The 24,015-nt window shown below is 43.1% G+C and overlaps 1 protein-coding gene across 1 annotated transcript in view; it reads right to left on the bottom strand.

Moving 5' to 3' along the window:
• LOC139565002 (BAI1-associated protein 3-like) overlaps nt 1-15,189 on the bottom strand; it is a 40,607-nt gene extending 25,418 nt beyond the window's left edge. The window contains exons 1-2 of the mRNA XM_071384975.1: nt 14,947-15,189; nt 8,479-8,622 (exon numbers count right to left, since the gene is read on the bottom strand). Of these exons, the coding sequence (XP_071241076.1) occupies nt 8,479-8,615 (137 nt within the window). The 5' untranslated portion in view covers nt 8,616-8,622; nt 14,947-15,189. The remainder of the gene's footprint in view (nt 1-8,478; nt 8,623-14,946) is intronic.
• Nucleotides 15,190-24,015: the final 8,826 nt, after the last annotated feature.

Genomic DNA, 24,015 nt, shown 5'->3' with positions numbered 1-24,015 from the left:
AGACCGGGGTTGATTGTCACACTTATTTTTTACTGTTGTGTATTTCTCAGCACCAGTACTGTTAAGGTGTCAGCATGCCTCGGTCGAACCGAACGAGTGTGCTTGCATACTCCCTTAAAAGACCTTTGCTTGAAAAAAAGTGGCAATAGTACTGTTTGTTCATCTTGAGATCCCATAGCCAGTATACACTTCCTCAAACTCACTCATGAAATGTGTCATACATTTTTGTTGAGATTTTAGATCTAAGACGTTTGGTGCAGTATTTCTCAAGTGAAACAATTAGCATGAAAACGAGTCGTCTCTCGTTGAATGACAAACACGTCATTGAAGAATCCCTACTGTTGACCAATCGCTGACAAAGGGACGTAGACTTAGGCTACCGACTTCAGCTTGCCTCGAGAGACATTTTTGTGTGCACGAACAGCCCAAAAAAACCCGTGCAGATTACCAAATGAACAAACATCACAAAATGTTGTCATAATATATAAACAAACTGTTCCCAACTGTTTCGGATGGGAAGCATGCGGATGCCTTTACAATGTCTTGGGTTGAAATGGGGAGCCTTTTTAAAAATCTTATTCCAATATGGAGTTAAGCCATCAAACACACTCAGCCCCAACACGGGGTTGGATGTCACAGTACGAGTTCGGTTGTTCGCTACTAGCTCATTCCTTTAGTAACAGGAAATGAAGCTATATAGGACACAGAGTCGAGTCTTATAAATAGCAAAGTCTTTCTTTGAATTAACAATATTCAGAACAAAATTAAGCTTTATATGCCGTGAGAATACCATATGACATTAAGTAAATGTGTGTGTGTGTGTATGCGTGTGTTTGCACATGCATGTGTGCATATGTGGGTGTGACACAGAAAATATATTTGTGAAAGAGAGGCAATGATGGAAGCTAAAAGCACAACAAAAAGCACAAGAGCTTGGGATGTATTATAATGGAGTTGATAGTGACAACCAGCCCCCCCATGTAAATCAGACAGACTTGTTTCACATTTTGTTACGTAACAGCTATATTCTATAATTGATTACATTGTTTTTCCCCCGCATCAATCTATACACAATACCCAATAATGACAAAGCAAAAACAGAAATTGTTGCTAATTTATTAAAAAATTAAAAAAACTGAAAGATCATATTTACATGGGCTCTGGCTGGGCCACTCAAGGACATTCAGAGACTTGTCCCAAAGCCACTCCTGCATTGTCTTGGCTGTGTGCTCAGGGTTGTTGTCCTGTTGGAAGGTGAACCCTCGCCCCAGTCTGAGGTCCTGAGCGCTCTGGAGCAGGTTTTCATCAAGGATGTCTGTACTTTGCACCGTTTATCTTTCCCCTCGATCCTGACCAGCCTCCCTGCCGCTGAAAAACATCCCCACAGCATGATGCTGCCACCACCATGCTTCACCGTAGGGATTGTGCCAGGTTTCTTCCAGACATGATGCTTGGCATTCAGGTCAAATAGTTCAATCTTGGTTTCATCAGATCAGAGAATCTTGTTTCTCATGGTCTGAGAGTCTTTAGGTGCCTTTTGGCAAACTCCAAGCGGGCTGTCATGTGCCTTTTACTGAGGAGTGGCTTCAGTCTGACCACTCTACCATAAAGGCCTGATTGGTGGAGTGCTGCAGAGATGGTTGTCCTTCTGGAAGGTTCTCACATCTCCACAGAGGAACTCTAGAGCTCTGTCAGAATGACCATTGGGTTCTTGGTCACCTCCCTGACCAAGGCCCTTCTCCCCCGATTGCTCAGTTTGGCAAGCTCTAGGAAGAGTCTCGATGGTTCCAAACTTCTTCCATTTAATAATGATGGAGGCCACTTTGTTCTTGGGGACCTTCAATCCTGCAGCCATTTTTTGGTACCTTTCCCCAGATCTGTGCCTCGACATAATCCTGTCTCGGACCTCTACGGACAATTCCTTCAACCTCATGGCTTGATTTATGCTCTTTATGCTCTCCCACAGATGACATACACTGTCAACTGTGGGACCTTATATAGACAGGTGTGTGCCTTTCCAAATCATGCCCAATCAATTGAATTTACCACAGGTGGACTCCAATCAAGTTGCAGAAACATCTCAAGGATGATCAATGGAAACAGGATGCACCTGAGCTCAATTTCGAGTCTCATAGCAAAGGGTCTGAATACTTATTTAAATAAGGTATTTCTGTTTTTCTTTTTTTTAAATAAATTAACAAAAATGTCTAAAAACCGGTTTTGCTTTGTCATTATGGGGTATTGTGTGTAGATTGATGAGGAACAAATTGTATTTAATCTATTTTAGAATAACGCTGTAACGTAACAAAATGTGAAAAAAGTCAAGGGGTCTGAATACTTTCCGAATGCACTGTAGGTCGTTAGATAGAGTGATAGAGTGATAGAGTGATAGAGTGAGAGTGAGAGTGAGAGTGATAGAGTGAGAGTGATAGAGTGAGAGTGATAGAGTGAGAGTGATAGAGTGAGAGTGAGAGTGTGAGAGTGAGAGTGTGAGAGTGTGAGAGAGCGAGAGAGTGAGCGAGAGAGAGAGAGAGAGAGAGAGAGCGAGAGAGAGTGAGCGAGAGAGAGAGAGAGAGAGAGAGAGAGAGAGAGAGAGAGAGAGAGAGAGAGAGAGAGAGAGAGAGAGAGAGAGAGAGAGAGAGAGAGAGAGAGAGAGAGAGAGAGAGAGAGAGAGAGAGAGATAGATAGATAGATAGATAGATAGATAGATAGATAGATAGATAGATAGATAGATAGATAGATAGATAGATAGATAGATAGATAGATAGATAGATAGACAACAACAACACGAAGAATTATCTATCCAAAATGGAGATGTATGGGTAAACCACTTCTCCAATCTTTTTGGCTCTATAACAAAGAATAAAGAACAAAAACATATACATGATCAAATACAAATCCTAGAATCAACTATTAAAGACCCACTGGATTCTCCAATTACCTTGAAGGAGTTACAGGACAAAATAAAAACCCTCCAACCCAAAAAGGCCTGTGGTGTTGATGGTATCCTTAATGAAATGATCAAATATACAGACAACAAATTCCAATTGGCTATACTAAAACTCTTTAACATCGTCCTTAGCTCTGGCATCTTCCCCAATATTTGGAACCAAGGACTGATCACCCCAATCCACAAAAGTGGAGACAAATTTGACCCCAATAACTACCGTGGAATATGCGTCAACAGTAACCTTGGGAAAATCCTCTGCATTATCATTAACAGCAGACTCGTACATTTCCTCAATGAAAACAATGTACTGAGCAAATGTCAAATTGGCTTTTTACCAAATTACCGTACAACAGACCATGTATTCACCCTACACACCCTAATTGACAACCAAACAAACCAAAACAAAGGCAAAGTCTTCTCATGCTTTGTTGATTTCAAAAAAGCCTTCGACTCAATTTGGCATGAGGGTCTGCTATACAAATTGATGGAAAGTGGTGTTGGGGGTAAAACATACGACATTATAAAATCCATGTACACAAACAACAAGTGTGCGGTTAAAATTGGCAAAAAACACACACATTTCTTCACACAGGGTCGTGGGGTGAGACAGGGATGCAGCTTAAGCCCCACCCTCTTCAACATATATATCAACGAATTGGCGCGGGCACTAGAACAGTCTGCAGCACCCGGTCTCACCCTACTAGAATCCGAAGTCAAATGTCTACTGTTTGCTGATGATCTGGTGCTTCTGTCACCAACCAAGGAGGGCCTACAGCAGCACCTAGATCTTCTGCACAGATTCTGTCAGACCTGGGCCCTGACAGTAAATCTCAGTAAGACCAAAATAATGGTGTTCCAAAAAAGGTCCAGTCACCAGGACCACAAATTCCATCTAGACACCGTTGCCCTAGAGCACACAAAAAACTATACATACCTCGGCCTAAACATCAGCACCACAGGTAACTTCCACAAAGCTGTGAACGATCTGAGAGACAAGGCAAGAAGGGCCTTCTATGCCATCAAAAGGAACATACATTTCAACATACCAATTAGGATCTGGCTAAAAATACTTGAATCAGTCATAGAGCCCATTGCCCTTTATGGTTGTGAGGTCTGGGGTCCGCTCACCAACCAAGATTTCACAAAATGGGACAAACACCAAATTGAGACTCTGCATGCAGAATTCTGCAAAAATATCCTCCGTGTACAACGTAGAACACCAAATAATGCATGCAGAGCAGAATTAGGCCGATACCCACTAATTATCAAAATCCAGAAAAGAGCCGTTAAATTCTACAACCACCTAAAAGGAAGCGATTCCCAAACCTTCCATAACAAAGCCATCACCTACAGAGAGATGAACCTGGAGAAGAGTCCCCTAAGCAAGCTGGTCCTAGGGCTCTGTTCACAAACACAAACACACCCCACAGAGCCCCAGGACAACAGCACAATTAGACCCAACCAAATCATGAGAAAACAAAAAGATAATTACTTGACACATTGGAAAGAATTAACAAAAAAACAGAGCAAACTAGAATGCTATTTGGCCCTAAACAGAGAGTACACAGTGGCAGAATACCTGACCACTGTGACTGACCCAAACTTAAGGAAAGCTTTGACTATGTACAGACTCAGTGAGCATAGCCTTGCTATTGAGAAAGGCCGCCGTAGGCAGACATGGCTCTCAAGAGAAGACAGGCTATGTGCACACTGCCCACAAAATGAGGTGGAAACTGAGCTGCACTTCCTAACCTCCTGCCCAATGTATGACCATATTAGAGAGACATATTTCCCTCAGATTACACAGATCCACAAAGAATTTGAAAACAAATCCAATTTTGATAAACTCCCATATCTACTGGGAGAAATTCCACAGTGTGCCATCACAGCAGCAAGATTTGTGACCTGTTGCCACAAGAAAAGGGCAACCAGTGAAGAACAAACACCATTGTAAATACAACCCATATTTATGCTTATTTATTTTAACTTGTGTGCTTTAACCATTTGTACATTGTTACAACACTGTATATATATAATATAACATTTGTAATGTCTTTATTGTTTTGAAACTTCTGTATGTGTAATGTTTACTGTTAATTTGTATTGTTTATTTCACTTTTGTATAATATCTACCTCACTTGCTTTGGCAATGTTAACACATGTTTCCCATGCCAATAAAGCCCCTTGAATTGAATTGAATTGAATTGATAGATTGATTGATTGATTGATTGATTGATTGATTGTGCATTTACTATCTATCTTCAAGGATGACACAAAAAAGTTAGAATTTTTTTCTCTCCATTGTGGTCTTCTTAAATAAATGGTTCAAACATTTACAAACAGACATAGTAGGCCTAGGCCTATAACACACATAACACATATAACACATAACAAAACAAAAGACAGGATGACATTGTCATAGCCTAGAGCATTGCATACAGACATCATGTTTTCTATTAGTCAATCATTAGCCAGCTTTTGACATTTTTTTTAAAATAACGTTATGGTCGACATGGCTTTGAGTTGCTGTGGTAGTTTGTTCCACTCAGCAGCGCCAGTATATAAAAAGGTGTTCTTCCCAGATAGACTCTTACATGTAAAAACGAGTTAAGATGCTAGTCACCACATGACTTGACCTAGAAACATTTACAAAGAAAGCACCAATATATATACGTTTTGATTTTACCTAGGAAAAACACACAAATTCTCATCACCTCAATGTTTCGTTATGCTGACATAAATTTACCAGGTGGGTGGATGAGTTATTTTATAAAATTCACACTTTACCCTTAAAAATATTAGATTGGGAGTAATTAGCCATTTAAATTGGGAGTAATTAGCACTGTGACAACCAACTCATGATTCAATCAACTCCTGAGACAACCAACCCCTGAGACAACCCACCCCTGATACAACCCACCCCTGATACAACCCACCCCTGAGACAACCCACCCCTGAGACAACCCACCCCTGATACAACCAACCCCTGAGACAACCCACCCCTGAGACAACCCACCCCTGATACAACCCACCCCTGAGACAACCCACCCCTGATACAACCCACCCCTGAGACAACCCACCCCTGAGACAACCCACCCCTGAGACAACCCACCCCTGATACAACCCACCCCTGAGACAACCAACCCCTGAGACAACCCACCCCTGAGACAACCCACCCCTGAGACAACCCACCCCTGAGACAACCCACCCCTGAGACAACCCACCCCTGAGACAACCCACCCCTGATACAACCCACCCCTGAGACAACCCACCCCTGAGACAACCCACCCCTGATACAACCCACCCCTGATACAACCCACCCCTGAGACAACCCACCCCTGAGACAACCCACCCCTGAGACAACCCACCCCTGAGACAACCCACCCCTGAGACAACCCACCCCTGAGACAACCCACCCCTGAGACAACCCACCCCTGAGACAACCCACCCCTGATACAACCCACCCCTGAGATAACCCACCCCTGATACAACCAACCCCTGATACAACCCACCCCTGAGACAACCCACCCCTGATACAACCCACCCCTGAGACAACCCACCCCTGAGACAACCCACCCCAATCTCCCCTGTGTATCAATTGTGTTGGGTCGCTGTAGCTCCTCAAGTCTTTTAAAGAGCCCGTGTTTAATAATTCAACAGATCAAAGTAATAATTACAAAAGGTTCTGCTCAGAGCATCACAGGTGTTTTTCTCCCTCGCAAATAAAATTGGCGCCGTCATTAACAATCTAGCTGTTCATATTTTAGGAGCAGGCTGTAACAAACAGACGTTGTTGGGTTGCTATAGAAACCTCAAGGTTCACATGCCCATTACTTATGGCTTTGACATTCAGCTGAAGAGGAATCAAAACAGAAGACTCGCTCCAAAGGATGAATGGAAAAACAATTGATTTATTCACCTGCGCCTGTCAATTCTGCTGTGGACAATTCATCTGTCAATATTCTTAGGATGACAGCTCATCACAACCATCTCAGTTTGGGGTTAATCAATCAAATAAATGTGTTAATCAATAACAAGAAAATTGTGTTGACACGTATTGGATTAATTTGGTTCGTTCTTTTTTGATAAAAGTTCTGAAAGTTCTAGAGTTATATATTAAAGATAAATGATAGACCATTTAAGTATTTCTAAGTGTTGTTCCCCCCAAAAGCAATGTTCCCCGTTCACTGAGTGTCTAACTTCATGTAGCTGTTGGTATTTTGGGATGTTTGATGTCTCCTTGGGGAAGACCAGCCTGATCGTGGCATTTTAGAAACAGGTCCCATCTCTGGAGTAGAGGAGAGGGACACATTAAACATATTGGGTTTGTCCAGAATATTTATAGTCCCCAGCACCAGACTAGGCCTTCTTCTCAGAGACAGAGGAACCTTTCCTTCATCCAGTCTGAATGCTTGTGTGTGTAGCTGTATCTGTCAGACTGACTTTCTCCCTGGCTAAACATCAATACCCCTCTCTCCACTCAAACCACACCAGAGACTGACTGCCTTTTCAAACTGCCTATAAGGCTGACTAGAGACAGCTTTCGCTTTCCATTTTTTATAATTAGTTTCTTTGCAAGCACTTTGACATTCTATGTTGTAATGAAAAGTGCTATATTATTATTATTACCTGAGTGAGTGAGTGTGTGAATATCCGTGTTTACATGCATGTGTGCGATTATAACTGCTGTTGATTCTGTGTGCCATTGAGCCTCACCCGTGAGGTAGCTGGTCAGGGCAGTGTGTGAGACTCACCCGTGAGGTAGCAGGTGAGGGCAGTGTGTGAGACTCACCTGTGAGGTAACTGGTCAGGGCAGTGTGTGAGACTCACCCGTGAGATAGTTGGTCAGGGCAGTGTGTGAGACTCACCCGTGAGGTAACTGGTCAGGGCAGTGTGTGAGACTCACCCGTGAGGTAACTGGTCAGGGCAGTGTGTGAGACTCACCCGTGAGGTAACTGGTCAAGGCAGTGTGAGACTCACCCGTGAGGTAGCTGGTCAGGGCAGTGTGTGAGACTCACCCGTAAGGTAACTGGTCAGGGTAGTGTGTGAGACTCACCCGTGAGGTAGCTGGTCAGGGCAGTGTGTGAGACTCACCCGTGAGGTAGCTGGTCAGGGCAGTGTGTGAGACTCACCCGTGAGATACACCCGTGAGATAGTTGGTCAGGGCAGTGTGAGACTCACCTGTGAGATAGTTGGTCAGGGCAGTGTGAGACTCACCTGTGAGGTAGTTGGTCAGGGCAGTGTGTGAGACTCACCCGTGAGATACACCCGTGAGATAGTTGGTCAGGGCAGTGTGAGACTCACCTGTGAGGTAGCTGGTCAGGGCAGTGTGTGAGACTCACCCGTGAGGTAGCTGGTCAGGGCAGTGTGTGAGACTCACCCGTGAGGTAACTGGTCAGGGCAGTGTGAAACTCACCCGTGAGGTAACTGGTCAGGGCAGTGTGTGAGACTCACCTGTGAGGTAGCTGGTCAGGGCAGTGTGAGACTCACCTGTGAGGTAGCTGGTCAGGGCAGTGTGTGAGACTCACCCGTGAGGTAACTGGTCAGGGCAGTGTGTGACAGGGATGCTGCTGGCTGCTGGCTCCCTCCTCCCCCTCAGAGACTGGCTCCTCTGCACCTGCCTCAGAACACTGCTCTTCAGGTCCAGCAACGTCGTCATGCTCATTCACTACCTGGGGTCACAAGGAGAATAATTCACATGAACATGAGCCTAAAACAAGTGTCAGGTTGTACAACAATGTTCAGAAAATGTCTGAAAATCCTTGTAATTGTTTATCCCAGTGTTTATTTGAACTATAGTTGGATATACAGTATCTACCACAGATGTGATATATCCACTTGAGGAGCTTCCCTTTGGCTACATAAACACAGGGCTAATCACAGTAATCACACCCTCTTAACTCAATTATGCTCAACCCATGGCAGAAGGTACGTGCTATTTCTGTCCAAGGCTGACTGATATCGTATGCTGGTTGATTTCATCATAGACTTGCTGGTTGGCCACTGTTGTGACAAGCCTACCTGTAACTCTCATTAAAGCAAAGCTCTCTCAAATCCTCCTCCACCGACCCCCATCTACTGTAGCAGAGAGAAGTGCTGCTAAGATAGAAGTATCATCACCACAGACGTCTAATTCATCCCTGACTTTGTTCTTTAGGGTCCTAGTTAAACTGTGATACGATGGGAGACTTCTAAAGAACAAGTCCATCGTTAGGTTCCACCTCAGTGAGTATGAGTCACTCTCCAGCCTCTGCCAGCTTGTATGGTGGCTGACACCAGTAGACGCAGCAACAGTACAATGCAGAGGTAGAGGAAAAACTAAAAGGCACTGAAAGACAAGAAATGACATGGATACAAGAGAGAGGGTTTGATTGATGGCAAAGTTTTTTCAGGGGACAGATATACATTCTTTTCATCAGCTGACAGCAAATGTCTTTTTTTTTGTCACGTCTCTGAGGGACGAGGAAGAGAGACAGACTGGCAGCTCTGTGTTCTGCCTTCTCTTAAACAGTGAAAGTGACACATTAAATAACAGCTAGCTAGACAGTATATTTGTAATAGGAATTAACTCAATGTAACTGGTCGAGATAGATAGTGCGCTTGCCTCGTACTTTTAGTTAGAATGTCAATAGTATCATCGATGTAGGTATGCATATGTCTATGACGCCACCAGTGAGGAAGGTTCTGGATTGCAGTGCCTCTTGGATATGGGTCAAGAGTTACTGCCTATGAATGAAGTGGGTTTAAATCTCATGCCACTATTTCCTATACAGTGACAGCATAGTTAAACCCACATGATAAGAAGTACTGTTTTCATTTCTCAGGGGAGGCTTTTGTGAGAGAGATGTGTTATATATTGGTCATCTGTGGGCAACGTTTCATGTTTCCCCAAGGTCATAGACACCTGATGCTGTGTTAACCGAGCAAACTACTTACACCAGATACCTGCTTGTGTCTCGGATCCAATACTTGTCTGTTAGGTATACACTTGCAGCTCTGACTGGTGATAGTGAGCAAAGCATCACAGTCAGGGAGAAGCCTTCTCCCAGGTGAGCAGCTCATTTCAATTAGACGTGGCTGGCCTCCCAACTGGATGTCACTCTGTCTCAGTCATCAAGTCCCAGTGACAAAAACGAGTCAACGTGCCAAGGAAACACTGACAGCCAAGTGAATATCTGTCTCACTTACTCTTACACACACACACACACACACACACACACACACACACACACACACACACACACACACACACACACACACACACACACACACACACACACACACACACACACACACACACACACACACACACACACACACACACACACACACACACACACACACACACACACCACAGGTGCCCGAACCTTAACAGGGACTGACGGCGTTGCTCAACACTGTATTTCTCCTGTGAGAAGCCAGCGAGCCCCGGCAGCGAAAGGCTCCTGCTGTTAGGGGATGGAGGGGTCTCTATGGTAACGGTGGAGGGAGAGAAAGGGGTTGGTAAATCCAGGTAGACAGAATTCTACCGAGGCAGGCTGCATAAATAATCACTTGATGTTATTAAATCAGTCTTCCCCTGGCCAGGCTAGCTTAACACACCACAGCACCAATGAGGCAAAAGTGGGTCCCGATCCCACCTGGATTCTCATCTCCTCAGCTCCGTATTCAGGGAGGCTAAAGGACTGCAAATGCCCATCATCAGACTCCCAGGGAGCCAGAATGACACAGTTCTTTCCAAAGCCAATTGTGATGGAGATAAAAATGGATTTATGACTCATATCTATAAAAAATTCTCCCATTCAGTCGCTGGGGACTCATCCTGCCGCTGATGTCATTATCATCCTTATAGATTGGTTAACCTACTGGTATCTATCAAATGACATCAGCCAGCCTAGACTGCTGCTGTAAAGTGTATCCATCAGTGGGACCCTGGAGTCTCACAGCAAGCTTTCTTGATCTCATTTCTTCCGGATTGAGTGAACAGATTCTGCCATGATATCTTATTCAAAATAGAGGGCAGGCATTTTTAGAAAATGTCATTTGAATGCCGTTGTTATCAATTAGTCCACAAGTGTTATCTATTTAGCCATGTTTGGTGACAGTCCTGCCAGTCCCTCAGAATACAGATTGTTTAAATGATCTCGTTGGTCCTATGGGAGATCTACTTGATTATGTGCATGGACTGTACTGTATATGGCCTACTGTGTGTGTGTGTGTGTGTGTGTGTGTGTGTGTGTGTGTGTGTGTGTGTGTGTGTGTGTGTGTGTGTGTGTGTGTGTGTGTGTGTGTGTGTGTGTGTGTGTGTGTGTGTGTGTGTTTTTTTCTCTAATCCAATTGTATTTTCCACAGTTGTCATTTCTCAATATTATTGTGGTTTTGGGGCGTAGACTGGAAGTCATTCATTATATTATTTATTATGTTACGTATGTTCAGGATGCTCTACAAACCACTGAAATGTCAAGAATTCTTTCCATTAACGACTGGCAATCAAATGGACATTCTGCAAAATGATAATTAAATAATAAAGATATCCACATGTTGACCTTCCGCTTCGTCAAAATGTAATTACATTCAAAGACACACAAAAACAACATCATTATGGAACAAACCCAATTAACAACTATCTATTTGATTGATGAATCCTTTGTGTGTGGGCCAAGCAAGTGGTCACTCGGGCCCACAGACTGAAACCTGTGTGAACGGCTCATCTACAGATAATCAGGGGGGAAAAGGACCTTATTGATTTGACAAGGGCTCACTTATGTCCAACACAAACATAACAATCATACTAGAGTTCTGGGCATTGTGACATGGCAGACAGAAGGTGTTGGGCTGGGAGCTCCACATCAAGCCTTTAAGGCTCTTGTTGAACATGGAGAGAAAATTCCTCACACGGAATGGGGAGACATAGCTACAGTATCATTGGGATCTGTGTGCATGTCTAGATAGATAAGGGCTCTGATCCCCTCCAGGCTTTGACAGAACCACCGGATGACAATCAGAGGTTCCACGGTAGCAGCTTATTCTCAGCAGCCCCTGCACAGCCAATGAGCCAATCTGTTCGGGTGATCAGCGGGCGCTCAATTCAGGATTGACATAAGACTGACACTTTGCATCTGAGATCGATAGGCAGTGAATATTCGTCAGTGTTGGTGGGAAAGAGTCCGGGAGCTGTTTTACAGCATGGGTAAAGTCTTTCTGTGCTAGTTAGGCTATACAAAGCCACAACCTGGCAACACAGCAGAAACTACTTAGAGAGCCACATGAACAAGGGCATACCGCAGGGAGCAACAATTCTCTATTCAATGAGAATTCACTTTTAGGACTATTCTCTGAATACACTTGGTACATGCAATGCATTACATGATATGTAAAACAATACAGACTGGTTATGTTATGTAGATAAGGAAGGTCTCCTCTCTAGTCTACTCAACTCAACTCTCAATACAAACACAACCTCAAACACAACACAATATCAACCATGGTGACTATGACAGGATATACTATACTATATGAAAGGTTGCATGATGGTGAGGGTAAATGCTTATGAGCTCGATCCTTTACAAAACCATGATCCTGTGTGATGTGACAAATGAATGATTCACAGCGTGTTCGTCTCTCTTTAGAAAAAAGGACCAGGGAACCCTTCAACCAACATAATATGGCCTGGATCCTTAGAATCATAGTCATAAGTAGGCCTACTATAAGGGGCAAATTGACATACGGACACATCAAAATGAAGTTACCCTCTCACTCAACCTTTTCACAAGTTGCTCTTTGGATGTTTAAGGAGAGAGAGAGAAGGGTGCGGGGAATAGACAGGGTTAGCCAGTGTTTTTATAGCACCAGTAGTGCTGAGAGAGTGACTCATAGGGCTAGACTCTAGAATCAAGTAGCCTCTAACCTGCAACAGGAGGCTCAAAGCTCTGAGGGAAGAAACTGTACCACACAGACAGATTTAAACTGTCAATCAATTAGAGAATATAATTTTCTTTTATAGCCATAGATGTGGGAACAACCATTCAAGTGACTGTTGTGTTTAGAATGATGTCTCCGCGACAGCGATTTCTAATCAACCGTGTTTTTCATATCTCAAACTGAAGTGACCGTTACAGAACCAAGCAATCAAACAATCACGTCACAATACATTAGGCATAACCCAAAAATAACAGCACTGTCAAACTGTGTGCTAATGTTACTCTCAATACAGCACTGTAAATGCACTGTGCAGACATAACATGACTATACTGTAATTGTTCTCTTTGTATAAGATTGATTGAGAGACCTATAAGGGGGACTTCTAAGAATTATGTGAAACAAAATGGTAAAAGAAAATCGGATTCAGCGTTTTCTGTCTTCTGGGACATTACGATGTGTGTCCAGAGGCACATTTTGTTAAATTATTTTGATTAGTGTAATATGATGCAGGATTAATTACAGGCTATGAGGCTACTCATTTAGGAGAGGCAAAATTCAGTGGAGTAAATAATATTTTCTTCACGGAATGCATCCACTGGGTACATGATGATGAAATGTAATTCATTATTAAAACTCTAAGTGATTTCTTTCTAGGTGCAGTGGAAATACAACAACACCTGTCTGAGTTATTTGTCTCTTTAAGATACTTAACGAGCTCCTTCTAAGTGAACACTTAGGACCCTGCTTGTTTTTGTTTACCTCTAAAGAGCTTAATTAAAAAAGGAGCTCATATTCCTGCAATCTGCATAACAGTCATTCACCTCTCTGGCCAATGCAAATCGTCTGAGTGCAGAGCGTATTGCCACAAAGACCAGACTGATTATGCATCAACCCTCTTCATTGAAATTCACAAATGAGGGCCAATATCGCACAATTATTGGAGAGAGACCATCGGTACTTTCAGAAGTATTGTTAAAAGTTAAAAGGGAGGTTACCAGGAGTGATTGCTATAACAAACACACCAACCATCCCTACATCAGGTTAGTCAGTTTCCAAGACAACTGCATGATATATACATAAGAAAGGTTCTCTTGGCGAATACATCCCTCATGCAGAAAACTATGCTTCATGACAATTTAGCAGGACTGGATGATTGGGGAAAAGTATACTCTACAAAGGATTCTGATTGTACAGTAATGGAGATTTGTTGAGAGCACTAGAAGTGTAACTATGCAGTTATTATCAATTCACACATCTAGCCTTTAAGTGAAAATAATAATTGATATACATACTTGTGTATTTAAAAAAAAAGGTGTGTGCATCACTGCCTGTCTGTTTCTTAAATTATTTCTACATACCAAATAAGAGTTTCAGTTCAGCAAGGTTGGGTTGCCTTGACCAATGCAGGGAACAGGTTGCAGCTTTTCTAAACGTATCATTGACATGAACAACTAAGATGGAACAATAGGATGAAATCCTTTGAAAGATCACATGCAGAGTGCATGTTAGAGAACACAAGATCCTCTGAAAGATAGTCGACTAATTATAGCCTACAACAAAACGACTGAATAATATATTTGTGCGTACCATTACCCAACATCGTGTTGAGGAAATGAAATCACCTGTTCGTACTTTTTTTCTGGTCAATAATCAACCAACAGATCAACCAAAAGCATCATGAATAACTAGGATTTAATTTTAAAACCGAAATTAATATTACTGGATTCTGAGGGGATGGATAAACAACTTTTTCATAGAATAATAAACTTAAAGGGGGACTAGCAGCTAAGTGACAACAAAACGACATTCATACACATAATATTTACCATGGCATAAAATATGTATCTGTCAACTTATTAAAATATTCGTTGATTATGCACGCAAGTTGGTTACAATTAAAATCAACAGGTATGAAAGCAATGAAATGTCCCCTCCAAAATGTTCACATATTGAAACAGAACACAATCAATAATGCAAAGTGCTCTTTTCATCTTTAAAACAGACATGGAATAGAGATGGTATACGCGCAACTAAATAAAGTTGAAATGCTGTAGATAAAGAAAAATAATGCTCACCTGTAGCTTTCTCATTCACAGTTGCGATGTGCGTATGTTTTTGCTTGCGTCTCTGAGTTCCTGTTTTAGCACAACAAAATCGACGGAAAATACGTGTTTGTCTCTTTAAGATAGTAGATAGTCATCGGCCGCAATAAACGTTAATTTATTTTATTTGATCACAGACAAACGCTCTCATTTTTCCCGGAGATGTTTTCTTCTTCACTCATGCTATACCGGTGGTCTCCATATATAGTCACAGGAAGTGAAGGCACACTTTCCCCGCCTCGGGCTGTTGCGGAGGGATGTAAGAAATACACTGTGAAGAAGAGGGTAGATCCACCTGTCACATTTAGCTAGCTCTACCTGTGTCTTCTGTCATAATCATCTGCTTAGCTTCAAAATTATACAATAATAAAGGATATTTGTGTTCAGCCAACTACACCAGCATTAACACAACAGGTTATTGTTTATTTGGTACAGGGGACAGTTGATGGAATAGATACCTGAAGTCAAACGTTATCAAATCAAATCAAATGTATTTATATAGCCCTTCTTACATCAGCTGATATCTCAAAGTGCTGTACAGAAACCCAGCCTGAAATCCCAAACAGCAAGCAATGCAGGTGTAGAAGCACGGTGGCTAGGAAAAACTCCCTAGAAAGGCCAAAACCTAGGAAGAAACCTAGAGAGGAACCAGGCTATGAGGGGTGGCCAGTCCTCTTCTGGCTGTGCCGGGTGGAGATTATAACAGAAGATGTTCAAATGTTCATAAATGACCAGCATGGTCAAATAATAATAATCACAGTAGTTGTCGAGGGTGCAGCAAGTCAGCACCTCAGGAGTAAAAGTCAGTTGGCAACCTGTAAACGGGACAGATTTGGCCTGCAAGTTTTATTATTAGACATAAAAGACTGTAAAACACCATGAAACCAACTCCAAGGGATTTCAATTTTGGAAATCTGTTCCCAAGTATTCCCACGCATAATACAGAGAAACATGTAACTGTACACAGATGTAAGCAAGGTTTGAAATGATTGTTTTAGTCAAATATTGTATCTGTTTGGACTTCTTGGGGTCAATTTGCGGTCTACAAATTATTTATAATTATGTTCCGGCCCCCCGACCATCCGCTCAAGAAACAAATCGAACCACGACTTAATATAGTTGATGATCCCTTCTGTGAATGATGGAAATTCTAAATAATAGGCTATAACATGACAACAGGTATTGAGGTGGAACTGTCTGCCTCCCAACCAGATCCAAAATATACAAATTCTGGTAAAAGCTTACAAAACTTATGATATAAATAGACATTTATGGTATTAGTATTAAGGTCTAACATGGTGATGTAACATGGTGAACTTACAGGCTTGACATTTCTCAAGCTTGCTCCTTGTACTGAGACTACTGAGAAGAGGTGAGATCCTACAGAGTTATACTGAAGACATTCATTAAAAGCATTGGGAGAAATATAATTGACTGTGAGTTTGTTCCCTCATAACTGAACAATGAGTCAGGCAGGGAAAAAAGGGTTTTGAAATGTATCACGCAAATAGCATGACACAAGGTAGGCTCAGCGATGTGCACACTATCTATGGAATAAAAATACAGTGGGGAGAACAAGTATTTGATACACTGCCGATTTTGCAGGTTTTCCTACTTACAAAGCATGTAGAGGTCTGTAATTTTTATCATAGGTACACTTCAACTGTGAGAGACGGAATCTAAAACAAAAATCCAGAAAATCACATTGTATGATTTTTAAGTAATTCATTTGCATTTTATTGCATGACATAAGTATTTGATCACCTACCAACCAGTAAGAATTCCGGCTCTCACAGACCTGTTAGTTTTTCTTTAAGAAGCCCTCCTGTTCTCCACTCATTACCTGTATTAACTGCACCTGTTTGAACTCGTTACCTGTATAAAAGACACCTGTCCACACACTCAATCAAACAGACTCCAACCTCTCCACAATGGCCAAGACCAGAGAGCTGTGTAAGGACATCAAGGATAAAATTGTAGACCTGCACAAGGCTGGGATGGGCTACAGGACAATAGGCAAGCAGCTTGGTGAGAAGGCAACAACTGTTGGTGCAATTATTAGAAAATAGAAGAAAATAGAAGAAGTTCAAGATGATGGTCAATCACCCTCGGTCTGGGGCTCCATGCAAGATCTCACCTCGTGGGGCATCAATGATCATGAGGAAGGTGAGGGATCAGCCCAGAACTACACGGCAGGACCTGGTCAATGACCTGAAGAGAGCTGGGACCACAGTCTCAAAGAAAACCATTAGTAACACACTACGCCGTCATGGATTAAAATCCTGCAGCGCACACAAGGTCCCCCTGCTCAAGCAGGCGCATGTCCAGGCCCGTCTGAAGTTTGCCAATGACCATCTGGATGATCCAGAGGAGGAATGGGAGAAGGTCATGTGGTCTGATGATTCAAAAATAGAGCTTTTTGGTCTAAACTCCACTCGCCGTGTTTGGAGGAAGAAGAAGGATGAGTACAACCCCAAGAACACCATCCCAACCGTGAAGCATGGAGGTGGAAACATCATTCTTTGGGGATGCTTTTCTGCAAAGGGGACAGGACGACTGCACCGTATTGAGGGGAGGATGGATGGGGCCATGTATTGCGAGATCTTAGCCAACAACCTCCTTCCCTCAGTAAGAGCATTGATGATGGGTCGTGGCTGGTTCTTCCAGCATGACAACGACTCGAAACACACAGCCAGGGCAACTAAGGAGTGGCTCCGTAAGAAGTATCTCAAGGTCCTGGAGTGGCCTAGCCAGTCTCCAGACCTGAACCCAATAGAAAATCTTTGGAGGGAGCTGAAAGTCCGTATTGCCCAGCGACAGCCCCGAAACCTGAAGGATCTGGAGAAGGTCTGTATGGAGGAGTGGGCCAAAATCCCTGCTGCAGTGTGTGCAAACCTGGTCAAGAACTACAGGAAACGTATGATCTCTGTAATTGCAAACAAAGGATTCAGTACCAAATATTAAGTTCTGCTTTTCTGATGTATCAAATACTTATGTCTTGCAATAAAATGCTAATTAATTACTTAAAAATCATACAATGTGATTTTCGGGATTTTTGTTTTAGATTCCGTCTCTCACAGTTGAAGTGTACCTATGATAAAAATTACAGACCTCTACATGCTTTGTAAGTAGGAAAACCTGCAAAATCGGCAGTGTATCAAATACTTGTTCTCCCCACTGTATATACACTGCTCAAAAAAATAAAGGGAACACTTAAACAACACAATGTAACTCCAAGTCAATCACACTTCTGTGAAATCAAACTGTCCACTTAGGAAGCAACACTGATTGACAATAAATTTCACATGCTGTTGTGCAAATGGAATAGACAACAGGTGGAAATTATAAGCAAATAGCAAGACACCCCCAATAAAGGAGTGGTTCTGCAGGTGGTGACCACAGACCACTTCTCAGTTCCTATGCTTCCTGGCTGATGTTTTGGTCACTTTTGAATGCTGGCGGTGCTTTCACTCTAGTGGTAGCATGAGACGGAGTCTACAACCCACACAAGTGGCTCAGGTAGTGCAGCTCATCCAGGATGGCACATCAATGCGAGCTGTGGCAAGAAGGTTTGCTGTGTCTGTCAGCGTAGTGTCCAGAGCATGGAGGCGCTACCAGGAGACAGGCCAGTACATCAGGAGACGTGGAGGAGGCCGTAGGAGGGCAACAACCCAGCAGCAGGACCGCTACCTCCGCCTTTGTGCAAGGAGTAGCAGGAGGAGCACTGCCAGAGCCCTGAAAAATGACCTCCAGCAGGCCACAAATGTGCATGTGTCTGCTCAAACGGTCAGAAACAGACTCCATGAGGGTGGTATGAGGGCCCGACGTCCACAGGTGGGGGTTGTGCTTACAGCCCAACACCGTGCAGGACGTTTGGCATTTGCCAGAGAACACCAAGATTGGCAAATTCGCCACTGGCGCCCTGTGCTCTTCACAGATGAAAGCAGGTTCACACTGAGCACGTGACAGACGTGACAGAGTCTGGAGACGCAGTGGAGAACGTTCTGCCGCCTGCAACATCCTCCAGCATGACCGGTTTGGCGGTGGGTCAGTCATGGTGTGGGGTGGCATTTCTTTGGGGGGCCGCACAGCCCTCCATGTGCTCGCCAGAGGTAGCCTGACTGCCATTAGGTACCGAGATGAGATCCTCAGACCCCTTGTGAGACCATATGCTGGTGCGGTTGGCCCTGGGTTCCTCCTAATGCAAGACAATGCTAGACCTCATGTGGCTGGAGTGTGTCAGCAGTTCCTGCAAGAGGAAGGCATTGATGCTATGGACTGGCCCGCCCGTTCCCCAGACCTGAATCCAATTGAGCACATCTGGGACATCATGTCTCGCTCCATCCACCAACGCCACGTTGCACCACAGACTGTCCAGGAGTTGGCGGATGCTTTAGTCCAGGTTTGGGAGGAGATCCCTCAGGAGACCATCCGCCACCTCATCAGGAGCATGCCCAGGCGTTGTAGGGAGGTCATACAGGCACGTGGAGGCCACACACACTACTGAGCCTCATTTTGACTTGTTTTAAGGACATTACATCAAAGTTGGATCAGCCTGTAGTGTGGTTTTCCACTTTAATTTAAAGTAAATATAAATTTGATAAATTTGATTTCCATTGATAATTTTTGTATGATTTTGTTGTCAGCATATTCAACTATGTAAAGAAAAAAGTATTTAATAAGAATATTTCATTCATTCAGATCTAGGATGTGTTATTTTAGTGTTCCCTTTATTTTTTTGAGCAGTGTATATTATTTCACCTTTGTTTCACCAGGTAGGCCAGTTGAGAACAAGTTCTCATTTACAACTGCGACCTGGCCAAGATAAAGCAAAGCAGTGCGACAAAAACAACAACACAGAGTTACACATAAACAAACGTACAGTCAATAACACAATAGAAAAATCTATGTACATGGTGTGCAAATGTAGAGGGGGGGGGCGGCTTGGGCAAGTTGCTGCAGTGGGTGCTGAGATGTTGGCCGGGGTAGGGGTAGCCAGGTGGAAAGCATGGCCAGCCGTAGAAAAATTATTGTTGAAATGATCGATTATCGTAGATGACAATGTTTCCTATCCTCAGTGCAGTGGGCAGCTGGTAGGAGGTGCTCTTATTCTCCGTGGACTTTACAGTGTCCCAAAACTTTTTGGAATTAGTGCTACAGGATGCAAACTTCAAACCTTCCTCACACCATTACATTTTACATTTATCCAGAGCATACATTTTCATTTTTATTTTTCATACTGGTCCCTGTGGGAATCAAACCCACAACCATCGCCGCAGGAAGACGACTGAGCCACACGGGACCCAATGCCAGGCATTGATCTGTATGAGCTAGAATGTGTGAAATCTGAATTGGTGTGAACTTTGAATCTCCTATACCCAATGCTTAACGCTTAATTGGCCCACACAGTAGAAAAAGCTTCCTGCTTGGGTGATGTTTTTTCCCCCCAACTCAGTTTAGCATAGCCGATAGCCACACGCTGTTAGCTACTTGGCTAATTAATAAAAGGAAAATACCATGTAAAACACGTCATACTATGACACTTTCTGTATTTTGAAAGTCAGTGGTGGAAGAAGTATTCAATTGTCATACTTGAGTAAAAGTAAAGATACCTTAATAGAAAATTACTCACATAAAAAGTGAAATTCACCCAGTAAAATAATAATTGAATAAAAGACTAAAAGTATCTGGTTTTAAATGTACTTAAGTACAGTGATGGGAAAAGTACACAATTGGCATACTTGAGTAAAAGTAAAAGTAAACGCTATACATCAAATTCCTTATATTAAGCAAACCAGACCGCACACATTTTTTTAATTTATTTACAGACAGACAGGGGCACACTCCAACAGTCATAGATCATTTACAAACGCAGTATTTGTGTTTAGGGAATCTGCCAGATCAGAGGCAGTAGGGATGACGACGCGTTATATTGATAGGTGCATGAATTGGACCATAATGCTGTCCTGCATTTGAAATGTACTTTTGGGTGTCAGGGACAATGTATGGGAGTAAGTACACATTTTGTTTAGGAATGTTCTCAAAAATATAAATAGTAAAGTACAGATACCCCCAAAAACTACTTAAGTAGTACATTAAATAATTTTTACTGAAGTACTTTACACCACTGATGAAAGTTCTATATCTTGAAAACTCGATTGCTGACAAGCAAAACCTTTTGGGACTGTATCAACAATGGACTAACCTGGAGCGCTGGAATTCTCTTCCGATTTCATGGTTAGGTAGAATATCCCTCTTGAAAATGAATGTTTTACCTAGACTACTTAACCCAATCCAAATCATCCCGGTTTTATTTTCCCAAAAAGTAATAAAATGTTTAAATGGCTGGTTAAGTTCCTTTATATGGAGTAAACGCAAGCCAATATTTAAGATGGCAATATTGCAGCTGCCAGGTTCTATAGGGCTCTTAGATCTGCCCAATATGAGGTTTTATAAGTGGTGTGCCCACTAAAGCCATATTACTGACTGGATAACAAATGATGACTCCTCTATTTGGTTAGATATTGAGACTTCTTTTTCAAAATACCCCTTGCAGGATCTTTTATTTTTCAGAAGCTTCAAATCTACATTTACATTACATTTAAGTCATTTAGCAGACGCTCTTATCCAGAGCGACTTACAAATTGGTGCATTCACCTTATGATATCCAGTGGAACAACCACTTTACAATAGTGCATCTAACTCTTTTAAGGGGGGGGGGGGGGGTTAGAAGGATTACTTTATCCTATCCTAGGTATTCCTTAAAGAGGTGGGGTTTCAGGTGTCTCCGGAAGGTGGTGATTGACTCCGCTGACCTGGCGTCGTGAGGGAGTTTGTTCCACCATTGGGGTGCCAGAGCAGCGAACAGTTTTGACTGGGCTGAGCGGGAACTGTACTTCCTCAGAGGTAGGGAGGCGAGCAGGCCAGAGGTGGATGAACGCAGTGCCCTTGTTTGGGTGTAGGGCCTGATCAGAGCCTGAAGGTACGGAGGTGCCGTTCCCCTCACAGCTCCGTAGGCAAGCACCATGGTCTTGTAGCGGATGCGAGCTTCAACTGGAAGCCAGTGGAGAGAGCGGAGGAGCGGGGTGACGTGAGAGAACTTGGGAAAGTTGAACACCAGACGGGCTGCGGCGTTCTGGATGAGTTGTAGGGGTTTAATGGCACAGGCAGGGAGCCCAGCCAACAGCGAGTTGCAGTAATCCAGACGGGAGATGACAAGTGCCTGGATTAGGACCTGCGCCGCTTCCTGCGTGAGGCAGGGTCGTACTCTGCGAATGTTGTAGAGCATGAACCTACAGGAACGGGTCACCGCCTTGATGTTAGTTGAGAACGACAGGGTGTTGTCCAGGATCTATAAAATCTATAAAAGATAGCTGCAATTACACATAATTCTTTTTTTAATTTTTTTTATTTCACCTTTATTTAACCAGGTAGGCTAGTTGAGAACAAGTTCTCATTTGCAACTGCGACCTGGCCAAGATAAAGCATAGCAGTGTGAACAGACAACAACACAGAGTTACACATGGAGTAAACAATAAACAAGTCAATAACATGGTAGAAAAAAAGAAAAAAAGAGAATCTATATACAATGTGTGCAAAAGGCATGAGGAGGTAGGCAATAAATCAGATAATTACAATTTAGCAGATTAACACTGGAGTGGTAAATCATCAGATGATCATGTGCAAGTAGAGATACTGGTGTGCAAAAAAAGCAGAAAAGGAAATAAAAGCAGTATGGGGAGGGTGAGGTAGGTAAATTGGGTGGGCTATATACCGATGGACTATGTACAGCTGCAGCGATCGGTTAGCTGCTCGGATAGCAGATGTTTAAAGTTGTTGAGGGAGATAAAAGTCTCCAACTTCAGAGATTTTTGCAATTCGTTCCAGTCGCAGGCAGCAGAGAACTGGAAGGAAAGGCGTCCAAATGAGGTTTTGGCTTTAGGGATGATCAGTGAGATACACCTGCTAGAGCGCGTGCTACGGGTGGGTGTAGCCATCGTGACCAGTGAACTGAGATAAGGCGGCACTTTACCTAGCATAGCCTTGTAGATGACCTGGAGCCAGTGGGTCTGACGGCGAACATGTAGCGAGGGCCAGCCGACTAGGGCATACAGGTCGCAGTGGTGGGTCGAATAAGGTGCTTTAGTAACAAAACGGATGGCACTGTGATAAACTGCATCCAGTTTGCTGAGTAGAGTATTGGAAGCCATTTTGTAGATGACATCGCCGAAGTCGAGGATCGGTAGGATAGTCAGTTTCACTAGGGTGAGTTTGGCGGCGTGAGTGAAGGAGGCTCTGTTGCGAAATAGAAAGCCGACTCTAGATCTGATTTTGGATTGGAGATGTGTGATATGAGTCTGGAAGGAGAGTTTGCAGTCTAGCCAGACACCTAGGTACTTATAGATGTCCACATATTCTAGGTCAGAACCGTCCAGGGTGGTGATGCTAGTCGGGCGTGCGGGTGCAGGCAGCGAACGGTTGAAGAGCTCAAAGCATGGAGATCAGTTCAACGTTTTGAGGGAAGGTCCAAACTAACATCTGCTCTTACCCCGATTCTTAACAACCCTGATTTTGTAACAGGATTGCTGGATGTCGGCTTTAACCTTTGGCTTAATAAGGGCATAGGCAGACTAAATGATTTATTAGCTGACAATATCTAATGTCATTGGAGCAGATGGTTGAGAAATATCAGCTACTAAAGCAGGACTTTTCCCGCTTTCTACAAGTCAGACATATTTTGAAGAGCACCATCTTGGTTGGCAACCCTGATATGTCTGTCATTGAAAGAACGCATTTTTTCACACAAAGGAAATGTCTGTAAGTTCATTTTATGATGCTTTAAGGCCCTTTTCTACTGTTGACACACAAGGGGTCAAGCCAGTGTGGGAGAATGAACTGTCTGTTACTATTCGACGAGGAGATGTGGGAGGACATTTGGAGATATGTACGGTCCTTTTCCAAATGACAAAGGTACTGTTTTAATGTCTTTCAAGAAATTGAACAAATTCTAGGGGTCGACCTAGAATTGGTCCCGGTTTCTTT

This window comes from Salvelinus alpinus, chromosome 36 (assembly GCF_045679555.1).
Source record: "Salvelinus alpinus chromosome 36, SLU_Salpinus.1, whole genome shotgun sequence".
Classification (NCBI taxonomy): Eukaryota; Metazoa; Chordata; class Actinopteri; order Salmoniformes; family Salmonidae; genus Salvelinus; species Salvelinus alpinus.
The sequence above is the reverse complement of the archived record's forward strand: the minus strand, read 5'-3'. Positions and strand labels throughout refer to the sequence as shown.